General features: G+C 65.5%; 3 protein-coding genes across 6 annotated transcripts; 2 read left to right on the forward strand and 1 right to left on the reverse strand.

Annotated features, from left to right (window-relative positions):
• The first annotated feature begins 254 nt into the window (after positions 1-254).
• On the forward strand, positions 255-12,562 carry ESPL1 (extra spindle pole bodies like 1, separase). Its single transcript, XM_085322453.1, has 30 exons — positions 255-542; positions 665-1,783; positions 1,998-2,102; positions 2,283-2,403; positions 2,698-2,834; positions 2,951-3,144; positions 3,222-3,464; positions 3,698-3,842; positions 4,266-4,410; positions 4,714-4,853; positions 4,984-5,118; positions 5,191-5,310; positions 5,516-5,687; positions 5,968-6,096; positions 6,213-6,369; positions 6,443-6,552; positions 6,996-8,143; positions 8,610-9,015; positions 9,160-9,318; positions 9,565-9,778; positions 9,956-10,140; positions 10,271-10,398; positions 10,483-10,605; positions 10,713-10,868; positions 10,995-11,165; positions 11,242-11,346; positions 11,480-11,592; positions 11,673-11,756; positions 11,879-12,043; positions 12,216-12,562. The coding sequence occupies exons 1-30, from the start codon at positions 255-257 to the stop codon at positions 12,448-12,450; spliced, it is 6,852 nt and encodes a 2,283-aa protein (XP_085178579.1). The 3' UTR covers positions 12,451-12,562.
• A 652-nt stretch (positions 12,563-13,214) lies between these two features.
• Positions 13,215-15,831, forward strand: PFDN5 (prefoldin subunit 5). Its single transcript, XM_085322452.1, has 6 exons — positions 13,215-13,322; positions 13,919-14,021; positions 14,476-14,507; positions 14,939-15,013; positions 15,293-15,398; positions 15,500-15,831. The coding sequence occupies exons 1-6, from the start codon at positions 13,251-13,253 to the stop codon at positions 15,577-15,579; spliced, it is 468 nt and encodes a 155-aa protein (XP_085178578.1). The 5' UTR covers positions 13,215-13,250; the 3' UTR covers positions 15,580-15,831.
• Positions 15,832-16,709: 878 nt separating this feature from the next.
• On the reverse strand, positions 16,710-18,855 carry LOC146585716 (uncharacterized). 4 transcript variants are annotated; one of them, XM_085322449.1, is made up of 3 exons: positions 18,591-18,855; positions 17,825-17,926; positions 16,710-17,616 (listed from the first exon to the last, which is right to left on the reverse strand). In XM_085322449.1, exons 2-3 carry the CDS (start codon positions 17,898-17,900, stop codon positions 16,766-16,768), a joined length of 927 nt encoding a protein of 308 aa, XP_085178575.1. In that variant the 5' UTR covers positions 17,901-17,926; positions 18,591-18,855; the 3' UTR covers positions 16,710-16,765. The 4 variants fall into 4 exon arrangements, with proteins under 4 accessions (XP_085178575.1, XP_085178576.1, XP_085178574.1 ...); XM_085322450.1 differs by having other exon boundaries at positions 18,472-18,855; XM_085322448.1 differs by having other exon boundaries at positions 18,378-18,855.
• Positions 18,856-18,998: the final 143 nt, after the last annotated feature.

Here is an 18,998-nt window from a genome sequence, read left to right on the forward strand (position 1 = left end):
GGGGTCTGGGAGTCAGGTTGGTGGGGGGCTGCAGGCCCTGGGAGGGGACTGGGGAGCACTTGGGGGGCTGGGAGGGGAGCTGGTGTCACTGCAGCCCCTGTGAGGGAGCTGACAGGTAGTTTGGGGGCACCTGGGAGTGGGGCTGGGAGGCTGCAGGCCCTGAGATGGGGCTGGGGAGTGGGGCTGGGGGGTCTGGGAGCCGATGAGGGGCTGGGAGGGGCTGTACGTCCCGGGGGGACGACGACTGGGTCTTAATGGGGTTGAGGTCTGTGGAGGAGCTGGGAATGGGGCTGAGAGGCTGCAAGCCCAGGGAGGGCTTTGAGGAGTGGGGCCACAAGCACGTGTGGGGCTGGGGAGTGGGGCAGCGGGCTCCGTGCTGCCTCTTAGCTCGGGTGGYGCTGGGCAGCCCCCAGGGACCCCCGTGCCGGACTCGTCCCACCGCGTCGCGGGCCGGCAGCAAGATGATGCGCCTCAGGGGAGCCGACTTCGCGGCGCGGACGTGCAGCCGGGAGGAGACGGAGGCGCTGCTCTCGGAGCTGACGGTGAGGCTCGGGGCCGCCCCTCTGCGGGATCGACCCCCGGCTCCGGGATGTGCCCCCCATCCCGCAGCGAGGAAGGCCCTCGGCCGCATGCGTCGGGGCTCTAACGGTCCCTTCGTCTCCAGGGATGCCTCGCCAGCGCCCCGGAGGACGCGGCCGCGTCGAACCAGCCCTCCCGGCAGAGCGTCGTGTGCGACAGAGTCCTGCGAGCCTGCGTCCAGCAGCTGGGGCAGCCCGGCGCCTGCGCCGCGCACGCCGCCGGCCTCGTGGCCCTGGCTGAGGTCGCCTGCCGGGGCTACRTCGCCGCTACGCCCCGGCCGGCACCTCTGTACCTGGAGAAGATCCTCTACCACCTGCTGAGGAACGCGGTCGCCCGGGGGGCCGGCGATGCCTGCTGGAAGGCGGCCGACCTCCTCCGCGCCCGGCTGCTGACGTACCGGCCCCGCGAGGCTCCCGCCGAGGACTTCGCGGCCGTCGCCAGGAGCGGTTTCGGCGTGCTGTGGAACGGGGCGGACGCCCTGGCCGAAGCCGGCCGGGCGCCGGACGAGAGCAGGGCCGCGCTTTCGGCTCGCTTGCGGGCCCTGCGCTTCCTGGCGCTGCTGGAGGACGACGACGGGGCCGCCCTGCTGCCGCGGGAGCCGCCCTTCTTCACCTCCCAGACGGCTCGCCAGGCGGCTGCGGCTGCCGTCATGTTCGAAGCGCGGCGGGCGCCCCTCAGTGCCGACGACGCGGCCTTCCTCGGCCGGCAGCTCGCCGGGCTCTTGCTCGCGGCCCTGCGGGAGGGAGGCGGCGCGGCGGAGCCGTCGGGCCTGCAGCGGTCCGTGTGCTTCTTCGAGCTCAGCTTGGAGCGCTGCCGGCGTCTTTGCAAGGGTGGCTGCTACGGGGAGGCTCTGGAGGCCGCGAAGGAAGCCCGCGGCTTTCTGGGCGCAGTTGGTAGCTCAGCGAAGTGCTTTAACGACCCGCTGGCTCTGCTGGAGGCCGGGGTCCRGCTGAGCCGGGCGCTCGCCGAGGACGCGGGCCAGGCGGGGCCGCCCCTCTCGCGAGCGGCCGCCGCTCTCGGCTCCGTGGCGAGGGTCTCAGAGCGGTTTGTCCGGGTGCTGGCCGAGAGCTGCCAGCTCGTCGTCTCGTCCCTCAGCGGGTACGTGAAGAGGAGCGAGCGGAGGCCCTTCGCTCGGGAGGACGTTCTCGGCCTCTGCGCCTTCACCGAGGGGTATTGCTGCATCCTCCGCAGGCTGCTGGAGCAGGTAAGGCTCCCGCCGGGAGCGGGGAGGCCGCCCGGCGCGGGGCGTCCCACTCGTCTGCGAGCGGTGGGACGGACGGTGACCGTGCTCYGGGCTTGCTGAGCGGTCCGCCGCTCCGGTGGGGCGGCCCTGCCGGCATCTCTGTCCTCTCCGGCACCCACCGTCGGTGCCCTGGTGCGCTCAGGTCCGCGAGAAAACTCTTCCCTCCTCTCTGCAGATTCCTCCTGACGGYATTAAACAACAGCTAGCGGTGAAACAGCTGCTCTACCACAGCCTCCAGCTCTTCACCAGYGTGGCGTACGATGCCTTCCAGGGCTCCCAGGTACCGGCAGCGGAGTGGGACGGTCCCCAGTGCAGGGCTGGGGGAAGCCTCCCCGTTCCGGGGCGGCAGGCCGGGTTCCCCAAGGCTTTCGGCAACGTGGCCAAGGCCTGAAGCCCCTCGGAGGGGTCTCTGGTCGGGCGCCGTTGCGCTTCTCTCCCTCTAACTGCGGCCGTYGCGCAGGCGGCGGGGTGGCCCGGCCTGGAGCGGCTCGTGGGGGTTTGCCGACGCACCGTGGCGCGGATGCTGGCRGCGCTGGAGGGGCTCCCCGCGAACGAGCGAGCCGAGTACCTCGACGTCACCGGTCAGTGTCCCYGTGGCAGCAGGGGAGCCCAAAGCCGGGCTCTGGGCGCTGATGTGGGTCGAATGCCCCACCGYACCCAGGGCAGCGACTGGGACCCTTCCCCGTGTCTGAAGCCCCTAGCTGAGGGGCACAGCTCAGTATCCGCCTTCTCCCGGGCGGCTTGGAGAGCATCAGGTTCTGAGCCGCAAAGAGCGTGTCGGGTTAGGGCAGGGGGTGTAAGTCCTCGTTGGGTGAGGGGAGAGGGCAATGTCYTCTCTCCAGAGCACCTCTAACACTCAGATTTTTCTCTGACAGCATCGTGCACGTTTAAGCTGGCATACATCTTCTACAGCCAAAATCTTCACGAGGAGGCCACCTCCCTCTCGGAGCTCCTCTGCAGGAGGCTGGAGATGGCAGATGCCTATAAATACCCAGAGATACCCCCAGAAAGGGTGAGTAGCCAGCTGAGGGGCTGCAGCTTGGGRCTGAGCCCGCCAAGGGAGGTGGAGAAGGAACCCTGCGGGGCACTGAAGCTGGTCCTACCACGCTGTTCGCGCTCTCCCCGCAGCTGCACAGATGCTTCAGGCTGCAGGTGGAGAGCTACCGGAAGCTGGGTCGGTTCGAGAGCGCCCTGGTGTCCGTCGTCCAGTGGCTGGCGGCCCTGCGGGACGGGATCCGTGAGCAGATGGCGGAGCCCATCTCTCTGTGGGCTAGAGTCAAAACGGAAGCCACGAAGCAGGGGGCCGAGGAGATACGGCTGCGGTAAGGCAAGACCCGGGCGCTCTGTGCACGTGGGGCAGTGCTGGGCAGARCCCCCTAACCAGCACCTGTTATCCCAGGACCCTGAAGGATGGCTTGGAGGGACACCACYTGGATGCCGGGACCTTGGTGGCCGTGCTCTTCGAAGAGCTGAAGGCCTACAAGACCGTGAGGGCCAACACGGGCCAGGAGCGCTACAATGTCATCTGTGACCTGCTGGAGATCTGCTCGGAGGAGAGTGGCCGCCTGCACGAGCGGGCTCTTGGCTTGGTGGAGCTGGCCCAGGTCTTGTGTTACCACGACTACGCGGCGCACACGGACTGGTGGGTGGATACAGGCGTGCTGGGAGAGCTACAGCCAAACGTGGCTCTGTCCTGTGTCTCTGGGAGCCCCGAAAGAGCCTTTGAGGAGGGTGCTCAAGGGATTTAAAAGGTTTAGGGGTGCTATTGCTGTTCTAGGTATGTCTTAAGCCATGGGGTATATCTAGTTCTCCTCCTCAAATACTCCATGATATTTGGGTGCACAAGGCTGTGTTTCTAATCCCCGTCTCTGGCAGCTCCTCCCTGGACTCGATCCGAGAGGCCTTGCGGCTGCTGGAGGCTGTGCCCAGGACTGCCCAGAACCAGGACGAGCTCCTCGATGACCAAGCACAGGCCTTGCTCTGGCTGTACATCTGCACRCTGGAGCTCAAACTGGAGGAGGTAGGTGAGGGCAACGAAGGGGAGCTGCAGGCTGCTGRGCTGGGCTGCAGCAGCTGCTGATGGGTGGCCCAGATCTGGAAAGGCTGCAGTGATCCTAGGGCACCAGAGCTACTCTGTGCACCTGCCTAATGTGTGGATCTCCTCCAAACTCAACAGTTAGGAGGAAGAGCAGCTCCCCACCCTCCTGAACCACCCCCCTACACTTTCAGGGCTCTCTGTTATGCCCAACTGGTGTGGGCAAGCCTGGTGCCTCCTGACTGAAGGCACTGCCTATGGAAGCTGCCCTCATCAGCTCTTCCCTGCTCAGCCCTCTCCCTTTGAGGCCACCAGAAGCCTTCTCACAGCCCTAGCGGGGCTCCAAGGGCTGGAAGCCCTGCCTGTGTCTCCTAACATGTGTTGGTGCTGCCTCCCAACCTGCCGCAGGGCATAGAGAGAGAGCAGAGAGCCAAAGCTCAGGGGCAGAAGCACCTGGATGACTTTGAGCCTAATGACCTCAACTATGAAGACAAGCTGCAGGAGGACAAATTCCTGTACGACGGCATCGCCTTCAACCTGGCTGCAGAGTCTGGTGAGAACGTGGTGGATTTGAGTCTCTTGTGGCCCCTTCAGCCAGCAAGGCTCCCCTGCCAGAGGATGGGGTGGCAATGGGGTTGATGTGGGGAGGGAAGTGCATGSTGGGAGATGCCCATCTGCAGGGTCTGCCCCATGGCAGAGCAGGGAAAYGTATTCCTGTGGGGTGGAGGCATTGCTGGAGATGCCTTTCCTCCCTGCTCAGTTATTCCCATGCGCCCAGGTGGGAAGGGGTGGCGGTGGTTTTAGCTGTGGTTTGGTCTATCTGGAGAAGCTCCTCAAACCWGTGACATGTCCTTAGCTCAGTGCCAGAGCCTGGACGACGCCTTTGCCTTGTGGAAGCAGCTCCTGGAGAAGAAGGGAGTCCCCAGGGTGCGCAGCCTGGAGCAGACCGTGGCCTCCCTGCACCTCATGGCAGCTCTCTACCGACTGATGGCCAAGGTAACGGCYGCCGCAGGCTTGGCTGGACCGCGTAGCGGAGACAGCTGGAGGGAGAGCAGCCCCCACAAGCACGTAGCATCCCCCCTGGGGTTGTCTCCAAGCATAACCACGTTGTTTTTTGTGCCCCCAGCCTCTGCAGGCCGTGGAGAGCTATCTCTTGGTCAGGTCGCTGTGCAGTGTGCTCGGAGACAGCCTGGGCATGGCCAGTGCCTTGTGCCAGGTTACCAAGCTGCTCTTCCAGCTGGAGTGTCCCAGCTACGCCAAGGCAAGTACGGGGCAGCTGGACAAGACTGTGCTCCCAAGGCAGCAGTCCTCACGCTGTCGTGTCTCCTTCCAGCTCTTCCTAGAGGAGACAGAGTCCTGCTTGCAGAAGGCAGATAGCAGCAGCGATTCCTACCTGCTGCTGAAGCAAACGTGCCTTCTGCTCCACAGCCAGCTCTGCTGTGCCAGCCACCAGGTACGCTGGGGAGACCTGGTTGTGTGAGGCTGGGCTAAACCCTTTTCTGCCTGTGATGTGGGGTCCAAGCAAGGGGAAAGCTCAGCAGCTCTCTGGCAGTCCTCAATACTTCTCGCTAGCAACCATAGCCCACCGCGGTGGACATGGAGACATCCTGAATGGTGACAGCTTTCCTCCTCCCCTTGATCTCTGCTTCTGCATCCAGATTGAGAAAGGCCTTGCCCTGCTGCTGGAAGTGCTCCAGAACCCAGCTCTGCAGAGGATCGCAAAGGTCTGGTACCTGCTCAGAGCCCATGTCCTTCAGCTAACGGCCGTCTACCTGAGCCTTCCCGCTGCCCGCCTCTCRCTGGAGCTCAGGCAGCAGATCTTTGCTCAAGGTGGGTTGCCAGGGGGCCTAGTGGATGTGTCAAAAACCCTGCGGTGAGAGTGATGAAAAAGCTGCAGGGGTTCTGTGCAAACATTGACCTCTAGGTTTCTCCAAATTGGCTGTGAACAAGACCCTGTTTTGGGGGTAGGAGGGGAGAAGCTGGAGGCTGCCAGGCTCTGCAAAGTCCCACTTTGCAGTGGAGTCTTTYCCACTGCTGCGTTGGGGGTTGGGACAGGTGACTTGGTCTCGTGCTGGGCAGAGCGCTGATGTCCACAACCACTCTTGTGCAGGGTGGAGGACGCCCGAGACTGCTCTAACTGAAGCCCACAAGTTCTTCCGCAGCATCATCCTTCTGCTGATGGGCAGCAACGTGCTGGGCTCTCACAAGACCATGTCAGATGTCCAGTTTGTGGATTATGGTGAGTTTTATTTGCTTGTGTGAACTGAAAAGCAGCTGCTTTTTTGGAAGGACTCTGCTCCTTGCCTGCCTCCCTGGGGAGGGTGTCGCTGGTCACCTGCTTGCCCTCCCTTGCAGGGGAAAACCTGCTGCAGAAGTGGCAAGTGTTGGCTGACCTGCTGGCCTGCTCGGAGCACCTTGTGGCCCTCCTCAGCAGGGTGGAGATGGTGTGCGAAGCCAAAGCCTTCTGCTTGGAGGCTGTCAAGCTGGCAATGAAACTGCACGCGATTCGGTGGTGAGTGACCGTGGTGAGGAGTGCCGCGGAGGGGGACGTGGCTGTCGGGAGGCTGAGTGCTGTGTCCCCCCAGGTGCGCTGCCTTCCTGGTGCTGAAGGCCCAGCTGGAGCTGCAGCGCAGCGAGCTGGAGCTGAGCCGCTCTGACCTCCAGCAGGCCCTGTTCCTCCTGGAATCYGGCACGGGTGAGTTCCCCCTCCTGACTCGAAGGAAGGAAGGAGACGGGGAAGACGTGAACCCTGAGCCTGGGCAGYGCCGGGGATGCTGCTTGTGCCTGCTTTTGGGGATCAAAGATCTGCTCAGTGCAGATGCTCCTGGAGCAGCTGTTTCTCTTGGCCCAGATGTGGAAGCGGGCTTGGTGCTGGGCAAAAAACTTGGTCCACTGCATTTCAGCCTATTAAGCAACTTCCAGCAGCTGATAAAGGCCCAGCTGGGCTCCTCCTGGGGAGCAGAAGCGTTGGGTTGAAAGATGGGGGGGAGCACTGGAAAATCCCAGCCTGGCTTCCYGCATCCCTCCCCCACGGCAGCCCTCCTGGGAGAGGCGACGCGGCAGGAGCCGGTGTCGCGGTTCAGGAGAGCTGCGCGGGAAGGATGTCGGACTAACCTGCTTTTCCYCCTCGGCCTGCAGAGTTTGAAGCCAGTGAGAAGCAGCCAGAACGAATGAAGATCCTGCCCCGGAAGGGCAAGCCTGAGGGCAGAAAGCAGCGGGATCCCAGCTTGGAGACCCCCAGGGAAGAGGAGGGCTTTCTGAAGGGCCCCGCGCTCGAGTTTGTGGCCACGGTGAGCGGGCCAGAAAAAGCCACTGCTCTCACCACGTCGCCGGAGCTGAAGCCCAAGCAGAGGAGACGCCTGGGCTTCCTGGCCCACCCTTCCACGTGCTCCTGCTCCCTGTGCTCCGACCTGACCCTCTCGGCKCTCTGCCTCCGCTGGCTGCTCTCCTGCGCCCAGGGCGAGCTGGTGGCGGGCAGCGCGGCCGAGGGGCTGGCCCTGCTCCAGGCCACGCTGCAGCGCTGCGCTGCCGTGGCCGCCCGCTTCGCCGCCGTGCTGCGGGACAAGCCGTGGGGCGGCCCTGCGGCCGGCCGGGCCCTGCCTGCGCTGGAGCTGCTGGACGATCTGATGGCCACCGGCTACGCCACGCTGGCCTTTCAAAGCCTGGCTGGCCCCCAGCCCSAGGAGAAGCTGTGGGAGCACCTGGAAGCTGGCCTGACCTTCCTGGCATCCCGGAGGCCTCATCTGCCCAGCCTGGAGGTCTCCAGGGCCACCCTGCTGCTTGCCAAAGCAGTTACCACCATTTGCCGCCTGGCCACCAAGCGCGGGGGTTCGGTGACCAGTGTCTTCTCCAGTGCTTGGGCCTGGCAGCCCCCGCTGACTCCTACAGACCCCAAAGAATCGGTTAAATCCAAGGTGCTCAAGAYGGACGAGGCTTTGCCCCAGAGGAGTAAGAGCAAGAAGGTGACAGCGACAGCACCTGGGCCCAAGCCCAGGGCGAAGAAGAGCCAGAGAGCGAAGCCCCTGGCTGCGGCGGACTCGGACGATGTCTTTGCTCTGGGCAACTTGGACACCRAGGTGCCCTCCATCGTTATCCGGCCGGTGACGGTGCCCTGCACCCCGCACCAGGGACGCTGTCCCCCTGCCAAGACATGTGCCCAGGTTGCTGCGGCAGCCCCGGGCCCCAGGGTTCCCTTCACAGTGTTCAGCGAATCCTCCCCTCTGGCTGGCAAGTCCCAGCTCCTGAAAGCCCCCAAAGCCTTGGGGAGAGTCAAGTCCCGCCTGAAGGTAAGCGGGGAGGGACAGGGCTTGAGCATGACGCCCTGGGCTGCGTCCCTGCTCCCCGGGGAAAGCCCTGCAGAGGAGAAAAGCTGTTGAAAAGCTGTTTTCCCCCTCGTGGCTTCCATCCTGCTCTTTGTAAATCCCTGCAGCTTAGTCCTGCACCCCCTCSGCGGGCGCAGGCTCTGAGGCTGGGAGGGTTCTGAGTGCGGTGCAGGCTGTCAGTCATCCTGGTCCCATCTGGTGCGCCAGGTAACAAGCCTGCAAGCCTCAGCCGGAGCTTTGGAGCTGTCGTCTCTGCTGCCTCGGCCGTACGTGGAGGCTGGAGGATGATGCAGCCTTCGGATTTTCAGGGCTATCAACTTGCGGAGCGGGAAGGGAGCTCCGTCTCCGCTCTGCGGACAGCACTGAAAAGGCGCTGGCAGTCCGGGGAGCAAAGCTGCTGCGCTGACGCTTCCGTGTCCCTCTGCTCTAGGTGACATTCAGTGACGATAGTGATGCGGAGGATCCCAAACCGGGSGTCACCCCGGCAGCTGGCAAAACCCCGGGCCCCGGCCGCAAGACTCCCCGGCCGACAGGCCGCACCCGGAGAGCCCCGCGCCCCAAATCCACGGCCGCCGACGYGGAGGGGTCTCAGACGAGCTCGTCCGAGGACAGTTCCCGCAGCAGCAACGCCCAACCCCGGCGAACACGGGCAGGTTCCCGCAGAGCTGGGGGCACAGAGGAGACGAGAGAGCGGACGACCCGCAGGGCTCCCGGCAGGAGAGCAGAGGAGGAGCGGGAGCTTCTGAGGACCATCGAAGAAGAGGAGAAGGTGGAGGAAGGGCTTGAGATCAGCTTTGAGGTTTTGCGGGCCTCCGAGGAAGAGGAGGGAGTCCCAGGTGAGCAAGACTGCCTCGGGTGGGGGGGTTGATGGGCAGGGAGCCTTCAAGCTATGCCAGCGGCTGCCTGGAGGAGATCTCCAGGGCGCTGGGCTGTCCCTGCCGCTGGCTCCGGGAGTCAGGCTCCTCCGCGTCTCCCTGCAGGCAGCAGACGGCCGCCCCGGCGCGGGCAGGAGGGCGCAGACGGGGAGCGTGAGGTCCTGCGGCGAGACGCCAGCGAGGACATCCTGGCCACGCGGAGGGCTGGCGGCGGGGACCCCCTGCACCTGGAGGCTCTCTCCTCCTCCCTGCCCACGGCCGGCGGTGAGCGACCGAGACYGAGGGGCTGCTGCGCGGGGTGCTCGTTTGGGGCTGGGAGCTCGTGGCTGTGCCGGGGAACCCACGTTCGTGCCCTCCCCTCCTAACTCCTAAAGCAGGCGGCTCTGGAAACCTCTGCCCTGGCCCTTCTTCACCTCCCCTTGTAGCTTCCCATTGCCCTGAGCTTTGGCAGAGGGCTCGGGCACTCTGSCCTCCGGCAGGAGCCGACTCCTGCTGCTTTGCCCCTTCCAGATGTCTCTTCCCTGGACATGGCCTGTGAATTCCTGAAAGCTGCTTTCAACTGCATCAGCCACTGTCCTCCCAGTGCCCTCTACAGCCAGCTCTGCCAGCTCCTGGCACTGTCCCTGGGCAAGCAGGACCCCGTCTCCACCGCATACCTGGTGTCGGAGTCTGTCTCGGTCACTACCCGCCACCAGCTGCTCAGCATAGTCCATAGGAAACTGCAGTAAGTCCCACCGCCCTTCCTGGCTGCCTTTGCGGAGCAAAATCCTCTCGGCCTCCCCTGCTCTCAACCTGGGAGCACCGCTGCRCAGGAGCGGGGTCTGCCAAAACCGCTGGAGCCCCAGCAAAGGTGATTTTGAGTGGATTTTTTTTTTCCCCCCAACTGTCTTTCCCTCTCCAGCAAAGCAAAGAAGTCGGCGGCTGATGTGGCCGAGCAGCTCCAAGGACTCTCCTTGCGGGAGGAGAGCRCCGCTGCGCGCAGCCACCGCCTTGCTCAGCTCCAGGGCCTCTTTGAGTTCAGCTCCACGGGGCTGGGGCCTCGGGAGCAGGACGGCTTCAGGGAGCAGCTGGAGCAGATCCCCAGCGGTAAGGGCTGAGCCGAAAGCAGGGGCTGGGCAGCTCGCTGCTCTGCGTCGGTCTGGGGCTGAGCCCCGGAGGGCTGTGCAGCCTTAGGACCGTCCCTTGGCTGGTCTTAAGCTCCAGCTCTGGTTCCCAGGGGTGACCGTGTGTGTGCTGACCCTCGTGAGCCTCCAGCCTGCCTCCGTGGGGGACACGCTGCTGCTGACGCGGCTGGAGAAGGGCAGCGCTCCAGTGACCATCCAGATCCCCACCGCGCTCACCAAGGTGGGGGCACGGATGGGAGAGGGGACAAGCCTGGCTGCGGGGAGCAAGTCTGGGGCTYGGGTCACAGCTCTGTTCCTCTTCTAGGCCCCGCTGAGCTCGGTGCTGAGCGAGTTCGATGCCATCCAGAAGGAGCAGAAGGAGTCCAGCAGCTGCACGGACAAGAGAGACTGGTGGTTGTGCCGCTCGGAGCTGGACCGGAGAATGAAGGTGAGGAAGAAACTTCCCTTGCCCTGATCTGCCTGGTGGCACCTGGCACAGCTCCTGGAGAGGGCTGCCATGCCCGGGCCGCCCTGTGAYGCTGCGACCTCTTGCAGAGCCTCATCGAGACCCTGGAGACGCGGGTGCTGGGCTGCTGGAAGGGGGCCTTGCTCCCCGGCAGCCAGGAGCCCAGCCTGGCAGAGGAAGCCTCCAGCTTGTGCTCCCAGCTCCAGAAGTGCGGCTGGGCAGACGTGGACGCGGCGCTCCTCAAGGTGTGCGCGGGGAGACCCCGGCTCGCCTGCATCMGGCAGCCAAACCCAGCCTTGGCTCCCCGTGCTGACCTAAGGCACGATGCTGTCGACGCTTATGYGTTCCCACTCCCCTCTCTCCTGCTGCAGGTCGTGCTGAACGCCTCTCCCCTCCTCGCCCCCCAAGAGCTGCAGACCCTGGCCCTTGGGCTCTGCCCAGCTCAGCCCTACGCGGCCCAGCTCCTCTTGCAGGAGGCTCTGGAGAAGCAGAAAGCTTGTGCCAGGCAGGCCAGCGGTTCCCTTGTCCTGGTGCTGGATAAGGTGAGTCCCTGCCCCTCCTGCTTCTCTCCGTGTGGCTGTCTGCTGCCTCTTGTTCACCCCCTCCTCTTCCTCCCAGCACCTGCAGAAGCTGCCCTGGGAGAGCATGGCGTGTCTGAGGGACGTGCCCGTAACCAGGCTCCCTTCCCTGCGCTTCCTGCTCAGCTATTCCTTGGCGCAGAAGGTGAGAGCGCGGGGGACCGCGTGCCCCAGCCCGGGGCTCTGCCCTCGCTGGCTCTGYGGCACCGCAGGGCTCGAGAGCCTGCGGGCTCCGCTCCGGGCTGGGACCGACTTGTCTCGTGTCGCCGCTCCGGCAGCAGGCAGGGTCCGTGCTGAGCCGCGGCGTGAACCCCGCCAGCACCTTCTACATCCTCAACCCGCACAACAACCTCCCGGGCACCGAGGAGCGTTTCCGGGGCTGGTTTGAGAGGTGAGCGCGTGCCCTTCCCCGGGGGAGGGAGGCAGAGAGGCTCTCRGCGCTCTGCCATCCTCGCCGTCTTTCTCCCGCAGCGAGCCCAGCTGGAGCGGGGTGACCGGAGCCATCCCGAGCCAGGAGCAGATGCAGGCGGCGCTCTCGGAGCACGATCTCTACATGTGAGCGTCGGGGATGGCGCGGGCTGCTTTGAGCTCCGGGAAGGTGGAAATTGGAGGGGAGGAGGAGGGAAAAAAAAAAAGCCTCACTGCCCGGGTTGCTCACCTGGAGCTTCTCCCCGCAGCTACGCCGGGCACGGAGCAGGCGCCCGCTTCCTGGACGGGCCGTCCATMGCCAGGCTGGAGTGCAGCGCCGTGGCCCTGCTCTTCGGCTGCAGCAGCGCCGCGCTGGCCCTGCGCGGCAGCCTCGAGGGCTCCGGCATCGTTCTCAAGTACATCATGGCCGGGTGGTGAGTGTGGCGGGAAGCGGGGAGGGAGGGGAGGCTTCGGGAAGCTCGGCCACCCCTTCTCGGATCCTCCCCGCCTTGCAAGCGTCGCCGCAGCTCTTGCCCCGATGCAGCGGCTCCCCTTTTCCCTCTGCACCCCCCCCCCTCCCCGATGCAACGCCTCCTTCCCTTCCAGCCCCCTCGTCCTGGGCAACCTGTGGGATGTGACGGACCGCGACATCGACCGCTACGCCGAGGCTCTGCTCCAGGGCTGGCTGAAGGCCGGCTCGGGTGCCCCGCTCCTGCGCTACGTCGCCCAGGCCCGCCACGCTCCCAAGCTCAAGCACCTCATCGGGGCTGCCCCCGTCGCCTACGGCCTGCCCGTGTGCCTCCAGGGAGGGCTCAGCGCTGMCTCGGCCACCGCCTCTTGACTCCAGCCCATCTCCGTGCCCTCTGGTCGCGGGCCCTAGGGGCTCCCCCTCCACGGAGATGGCTGGTTGCTGCTGAAGCTGTTTGAAACTTGCAGCGTTTGCACAAGGGCCAGCTGGGGTGGGGKGGGGGGGGGTACGCGTGTGACTCCTGTTCTTGGATCTTAACTTATTTTAAAGTGGATTTTATATGATACAGTCGCTGTATGTTCTGAGACAATAAAGCTGGTGCAGTTAGAGCTGGTCCCCGTGTGCTTGCTCAGACCATGCTCGCCCCCACCTCCCCCCCAGCCTGCCCCCCACSCCTTCCCCTGCCTCTGCTCTGCCTTGGCTCTCTCCCAGGTGGGCATCCCCTGCCCTCATGGAGGGGCACCCCTGGCTGTCCCCATGCCCTCCTTTTGGGGGCAGACCCCCTTGGACCCCGTTTCCCTTGGGGGGGGGCACCACCTTGGGAGCCCCTGCCTAGGACTGGGGGGGGGGCAGTTGGGGACCCCCTTTTCCTTGGAAGCTGGAGCCCTGCACTAAGAGTCCCTCYGCCTGCCCCTTGGCAGCGGGAAATGCCCCCATGCCCTTGGAATGGGGGRGCACCCCAGATTCCCCCCGCCCTGCAGGGGAGCGCCGCCCCGGGGTGCCCCCTGCCCGGGGGAGGGGGGCGCGGTGCTGCCCCCGCCGTCCGCCAGGGGGAGCCGCGGCCCCGCGGCGGGCGGCACCAGCGAGAGGCGCGGGCCGGCGCTAGAGCGGCGCGGGCGGCACCAGCGAGAGGCCGGGGGGGGCTGGTGCTAGAGCGGCGCGGGCGGCGCAAGATGGCGCAGCAGGTGAATGTGGCGGAGCTGTCGCTGCCGCAGCTGGAGGTGCTCAAGAGCCAGCTCGACCAGGTGGGCCGCGCCGGGGGCGGGCTCCGCGGGCGGGAGACAGGGCCAGGGGGCTGGGGGCGCCGGGCCGGGCCGGGGGAGGCCCAGCCGGGCCGTCGGAGGGGGCCGAAATGGCGGGGGGGAGGGATGGGACACGAGCCCAGGCCCGGTGGGGGCTCTGGGAAGCGGGAGGCCGCGTGTGGGGCCGGGTTGGACCGGGCTGTAGGGGCTGGGTGACTTGAGAGGTGACGTGTGGGGCCAGGCTGGGCCGAGCTGTGGGAACTCAGGTTGTCCAAGTGGGGCTGGGCCAGACCGGGTTAGGGGGTGACACGGTGGGGCTGGACCAGGCCTTGGGGACTGGGTGGTCGGGGGGCGAGGGGTGATGTGTGGGAGCAGACTGGGCCAGGCGATGGGGTTGGCAGGGTGAGATTAGGTTGTGCCATGGGACTAGTGCCGGGGRGAGCTGGGTGGCCCGGAGGGGGACGATGAGGCTGAGCCGGACCAGGTGAGGTGGCCCAGCCCTGTTCTTCCCCACTTGCTGCTTGGCTGGGGACGTCTCTACTGTGCCAGTACCTCTTCTATAGCTAAGGGGTGCTCATGGGCTTGCGCTCTCTCGCCAGGAGGTGGAGTTCCTCTCATCCTCTATCGCCCAGCTCAAAGTGGTGCAGACCAAGTACGTGGAAGCCAAGGACTGCCTCAACGTACTCAACAAAAGCAATGAGGGTAAGCGAGATCCCTTCGCCCTGGCGCTGCGTGGCYGTGCCAGGTCCCTGGGGGCATTTGCTGGGCTGCCTGAGCAGCTTCTGGAGAGGCTGATAGTGCCCTACTCAGCCTTGTCAGTCCTGGCTGCTGCCCGGGACAGCTCCTTCTTCCCTGAGGGTGGGAAAAATAACCCTGTGCTTTGAGTGRACAGCTGAGCCCAGACTCCTCTGCCCTGTGTCAGTTTATGCCCTTGGACTAGGCGCTTGTTTCTCTGGTGCCTCCTTCCCTGTTAGGAGCCTAGGTGTTCAGCAGTGTCCTTGGCACGCGGGGCRTGTAGAGAGGCCGGATGCGCTTGTAACATGGTACCTGGCTGTTTGGCAGCGTGCTGCTGCTCTGTGCTCCCCTCACTGCACCGTGGGCAATCAGCTGATGTATTTGAGCACTCAAACATGTGTTTCTGCTTTATTTTCTGCAGGGAAGGACTTGCTGGTCCCGCTCACCAGCTCTGTATCCTTTACTAGCCCTGCTAGTCCTCTGAAGTTAACTCTTCTTTTGCTAGTGAGGACACGGGAATGTCAGCTTCCAGGATCGAGGGATTTGGGGGAATGTTTTGCTTGCTTGTGCTCGCTTCAGGAGGGATACAGCCTCTCCTGCCTCCTGGGAAGGTGCTGGACACTCCTCGTTCCTCTCAGAGCAAGGGCCCCTGGATGTTTCCTTCCTCTCTGGCCAGGGGCCGAGCTGGGGCTGACAGATTTTTGACCTTGTTGCTTTTGACCCGCACACTGCTTCTTTGTGCTAGGCCTGTGCATCGGTCCGTGGTGGTGACCGTGCCGAGGTTGCCGGACCTCGGTTCCCAGCTCCACTGGGCAGAGACACTTTGCTCCCAGCTGCTTAGTTGTCTTGGTTCCCCACTTTCCCTTGACTCCCCCCCATGCCAGATGTACGTCCCCGGGAAGCTCTCAGACGTTGAGCACGTGCTGATAGATGTAGGAACAGGCTACTACGTGGAGAAGGTAAGGGGTGCGCGTGTGCATGCCTGGGGCTTACCGTGAGCGTGTACAGCAGAGCCGGAGCGGTGAAAGCAAGCTGCTGGCCCCTGGGAGGGGACTACAGCCCTGCCTCGGTTGGGCTCCCTCCCCAGGAGCAATGTTACTGAGTGCTGTTGGGCAGGGATCTTAGTCTGGCTTAGAAGCAGCTGTGTTTCTGCAGCAGATCGTAAACRGAATTGTCCGTAGCCAGAGGGTAGCAGGAACTTTGTACCTGGAGCTCTSTGCTGTCCTTTATTCCCTCAGACGGCGGACGACGCTCGAGACTTTTTCAAGCGGAAAATCGACTTCCTGACCAAACAGATGGAGAAAATCCAGCCCGCGCTGCAGGAGAAACACGCCATGAAGCAGGGTAAGGGCCCATCTCCCCATGCCCCGCTGCGGGTCCTCGCTCTGGGGAGGCCCCTGAGCAGCACCCCCCCCTCACTGCCTGGGTGCCTTGTCTTTCTGCAGCCGTGGTGGAAATGATGAGCCAGAAGATCCAGCAGCTYACGGCCCTGGGGGCCGCGCAGGGCGTGACGACGAAGGCATAGCCTTCGACCTCAGGGGCCGCCTTCGTCGGCATCGCTGCTGGGATGGGAGCAGAGCTGCTGAAGAAAGCTGCTGGGGCGCAGACCATCCGGTCCCCCCTTCCCCAGCGCTCCTCTCCGAGCTCGGCAGGGCTCTGCTGTTGACTCTTACGCACGTGCGGTGCCCGGAAGCAAAGCACCAGCCAAACCCTTCCCTTTTTGTAAGCAGCACGTCGCTGCCGGTGTATGGAATAAATTAGAGATGCAGGGAACAGCCCCGGGCGGCATCTGGTGCTTCTCGAAGTGGGAAGGTTTCAAGGGCAGGAATTCAGCCTGCCGCAGCCAGCGGGAGGTAGGACTGGGCAGGGGTGGAGAGGCGCGTGAAGGGGGGGAAACATCCCGGGACTCCTCCCAAAGCGGAGTCCTGCCAGGCAAAAAAGGGGCCTGCTCCAGCCTGAAAGATCACGCGATMCAGATCAGCCTTATCCGAGGAATCAGGCTCTCCCCGCTCCCGCAGCGGGGACCCCCGAGATCTGTGGGCTGGCCCTGGCCTCTCTCGCTGCTCTCTGCACCAAGGTAAGAACTGGGTAGGGCCCCAGCTGCCTTAAAACCCAGCACGGCGCTCTCCCCACCGCCCTCGCGCGAGCGGATCTGGGCTCTTCCCTTCGGAGGCGCCTCAGGCACAAAATAATCCACGTTCCCCCAAACAGAAATACTTTATTCTACAGCCGAGGCACCGTCCAGCCGCACGCCACGTCCAACCGCCCGGCCAGGCGGCGCTGCCCGCCCCACGCGCTGGCTCCCCTCAACTAGGTGGCTGCCTCGCAGCGTAGTATGGCTTCTACCTTACACGTTCCCCCTCTGGCCCCCTCCCCCCGCTGTGCTATATACATCTATAGGGTCCAACCCCTACGGGTTCGCTGAGGTCTCGCGTTCCAAGGCTTGGGCCGCGGCGAGAGCGCTGGGGTGGCCGCGCTYGGCCTGTGTCTGGCCGGGGCAGGGCCACAAGGAGCACCGTGGACCTTCGTTCCCGCTGCTGACGGACCAGGCGGCGTTTGGTGGCTGCCAGTACCGCAGCTCGGGTTCGTGGCCGGTGCTGGTACGACTCTCGGTGGCATCCTGGCCACGAGATGGTCCAAGGTCCCACCTGCTCACAGCCCGGCCAGCCCCACGGTCAGCCAGCCCACAGCTGCCCCCCGAGCCCCCTAGCTCAGTGCACGAAGAGGGGCTTGTGGACCCGCTTGTGGCGGTTGAGCGTGGCGCTCTTGGAGAAGCTCTCCCCGCACTCCACGCAGATGTAGGGCTCGTGCCCGTGGGCCTGGGCCCGGTGGCGTTCGAGCTCGGCGCCGTCGCGGCAGCTCTGGCCGCAGTCGGGGCAGGGGGGCGGCTGGCTCCGGGCGGCGTGCACCCGCTGGTGCTTGAGCAGGTTGGTGCTCTGGGCGAAGCCGCGGCCGCACTGGCCGCAGCGGTGGGGCCGGGCGCCCGAGTGGGTGCGCTGGTGTTTGATGAGGTTCTTGCTCTGGGTGAAGCTCTTCCCGCACTGCCCGCAGGTGTACGGCTTCTCCCCGGTGTGGATGCGCTGGTGCTGGATGAGGTTCGAACTCCAGCTGAAGCTCTTCCCGCAGTCCCCGCAGCGGTACGGCTTCTCCCCGGTGTGCGTCCGGCGGTGCTGCACGAGGTGCGAGTTCTGGCTGAAGCTCTTCCCGCACTCCCCGCACGTGCTGGGCCGCTCCCCGGTGTGAGTCCGCTGGTGCCGCAGCAGCTTCGACCAGTGGCTGAAGCTCTTCCCGCACTCGTTGCAGATGAAGGGGCGCTGGCGGGCTCCCCGGTGCCGGCCCGGCGGCCCCCCGCCTCCCTCCTGCTCCTCCTCGCCGTAGCCCGGGGCCGCCCCGTCCGCCACGCAGCCCGAGCCGTCGGCCGGCGCCCGGGGCCGGGCTCTGTCGCCTTGCTGCGGCGCTCTCTTCTTGGCCTTGGGGGCCAGCGGGCTGTGCGGGATGACGGTCTGGATGATTTCGTGCTGCAGGACCTCGTCTTCGCAGTCGCTCACGATGCCGTCATCGGCTGCGGGGCAGAGAGAGGCCGGGGAAGGGGGCTGAAACCCAGAGCTGGGACCTTCTGGCCTCGAGCTAGGCCCAAATCATCCCCACGGACGTCTCCCTTCCAGCCCCACCGCAGGCTTGGTCGCCCTCCCTTCTCCCCTCCGTCTCTCCCGGGCTGCCCAGGGTGCCCTTGCGCCCAGGCCTCCCGCGTTGCTTTGCCCCGTCCTCACCGATGTAGACTCTGCGGACGATCTCCGTGTCGTCCGAGTCATGGAGCTCCACGACGCAGGGCTCTTCCTGCTCCATGGGGAGGGCGGATGGACCCAAGCGTCCTGCGAGGGAGCACGGAAACACCCCGGCTGTTAGCTTCCCCAGCCGACCGCTCCTGCTCCGTGTCCCCCAATGGCACCACGAGCCCTGGTCCGGCTGCGAGGACCCCAGTCCTCCGCTTTCAGCCGTCTCCCTCCCGCCGTACCTGGCCTGGCATGGACGGCTCCAGCGGGTTGTTAATTCCTCCCGCCCGTTAAAAATTTGCATCTCGTTTCCTGCTTGGCCTTGGCCTGCTTCCCGCTGCTCCCGGCAGGACCTGGCTGCTCACCTGCAGCTGGGCTCAGCGCGATCCCGCCGGGAGCTGGAAGCAGCCCGGTGCCCTTGGTGCGGGGCCTGGAGCYGCTAACCCCGAGTCCCCACGCGGGGGGGGAGTGTCCAGGCTCCCCCCGCAGCACCAACCCTCGAGGAGGAGGAGAGCGGGGATTTAGGGAGCCCCGGGTGCCCTCGTCCCACCCTGCTCCGAGGAGACCAGCTCGTCTGGTCTCATCCGGCTTTGGGGAAYGGCCAGTCCCAGGCATCCGGGTCAGGGCACGGTGGGAAAACGTGCCGTTACGGGCTGTGACCGGCACCGGGAGGCTCCGCCGGCTCCCGGATCTTGCTCGGAGGTGGGAAGGGGGGACGACAGCCCGCTCCGCTCTGGTCCGCGCCTCCCGGCGCTCCGGGTACCTCAGCTCCTAGGGAAGTCGGCAGGTGCCGGCGCTGCTCCRACCTCTCCCAGCCGGCTCCGGAGACCTGGAAGGGAACCACAGCCGGTTACGGTGCCGGAGTATCATCCCCCCCCCCCCGATGGACCCGAAATGGGCAGCTGGGGGTGCTGCCAGCCCCGCTCTGCGGTGTCTCCYGGTGGCCGGGGCGGCCCCGGGGCTGGGTGAGCGGCTTCTCCCGACCCGGCGGAGGCAGATTTGGAAAGAAACCCCCCATCCCAGGCGGATCTCCCCGCGGCCACGCAGGCAGCTCCCGCCTTTATGCCTGGGGGGGGCGGTGCGGCCCCAGCGTGCTCACGGAGGCCCCCGCTGCACCCTGCCCCCCCCCCGGCTCCGGGGGGCCGGGGAACGGATCCGCTGGCGGGAGGGG

The sequence above is a fragment of the Rhea americana genome, unplaced genomic scaffold, assembly GCF_003343005.1.
Source record: "Rhea americana isolate MKP2758 unplaced genomic scaffold, rheAme1 scaffold_770, whole genome shotgun sequence".
NCBI classification, from domain to species: Eukaryota; Metazoa; Chordata; class Aves; order Rheiformes; family Rheidae; genus Rhea; species Rhea americana.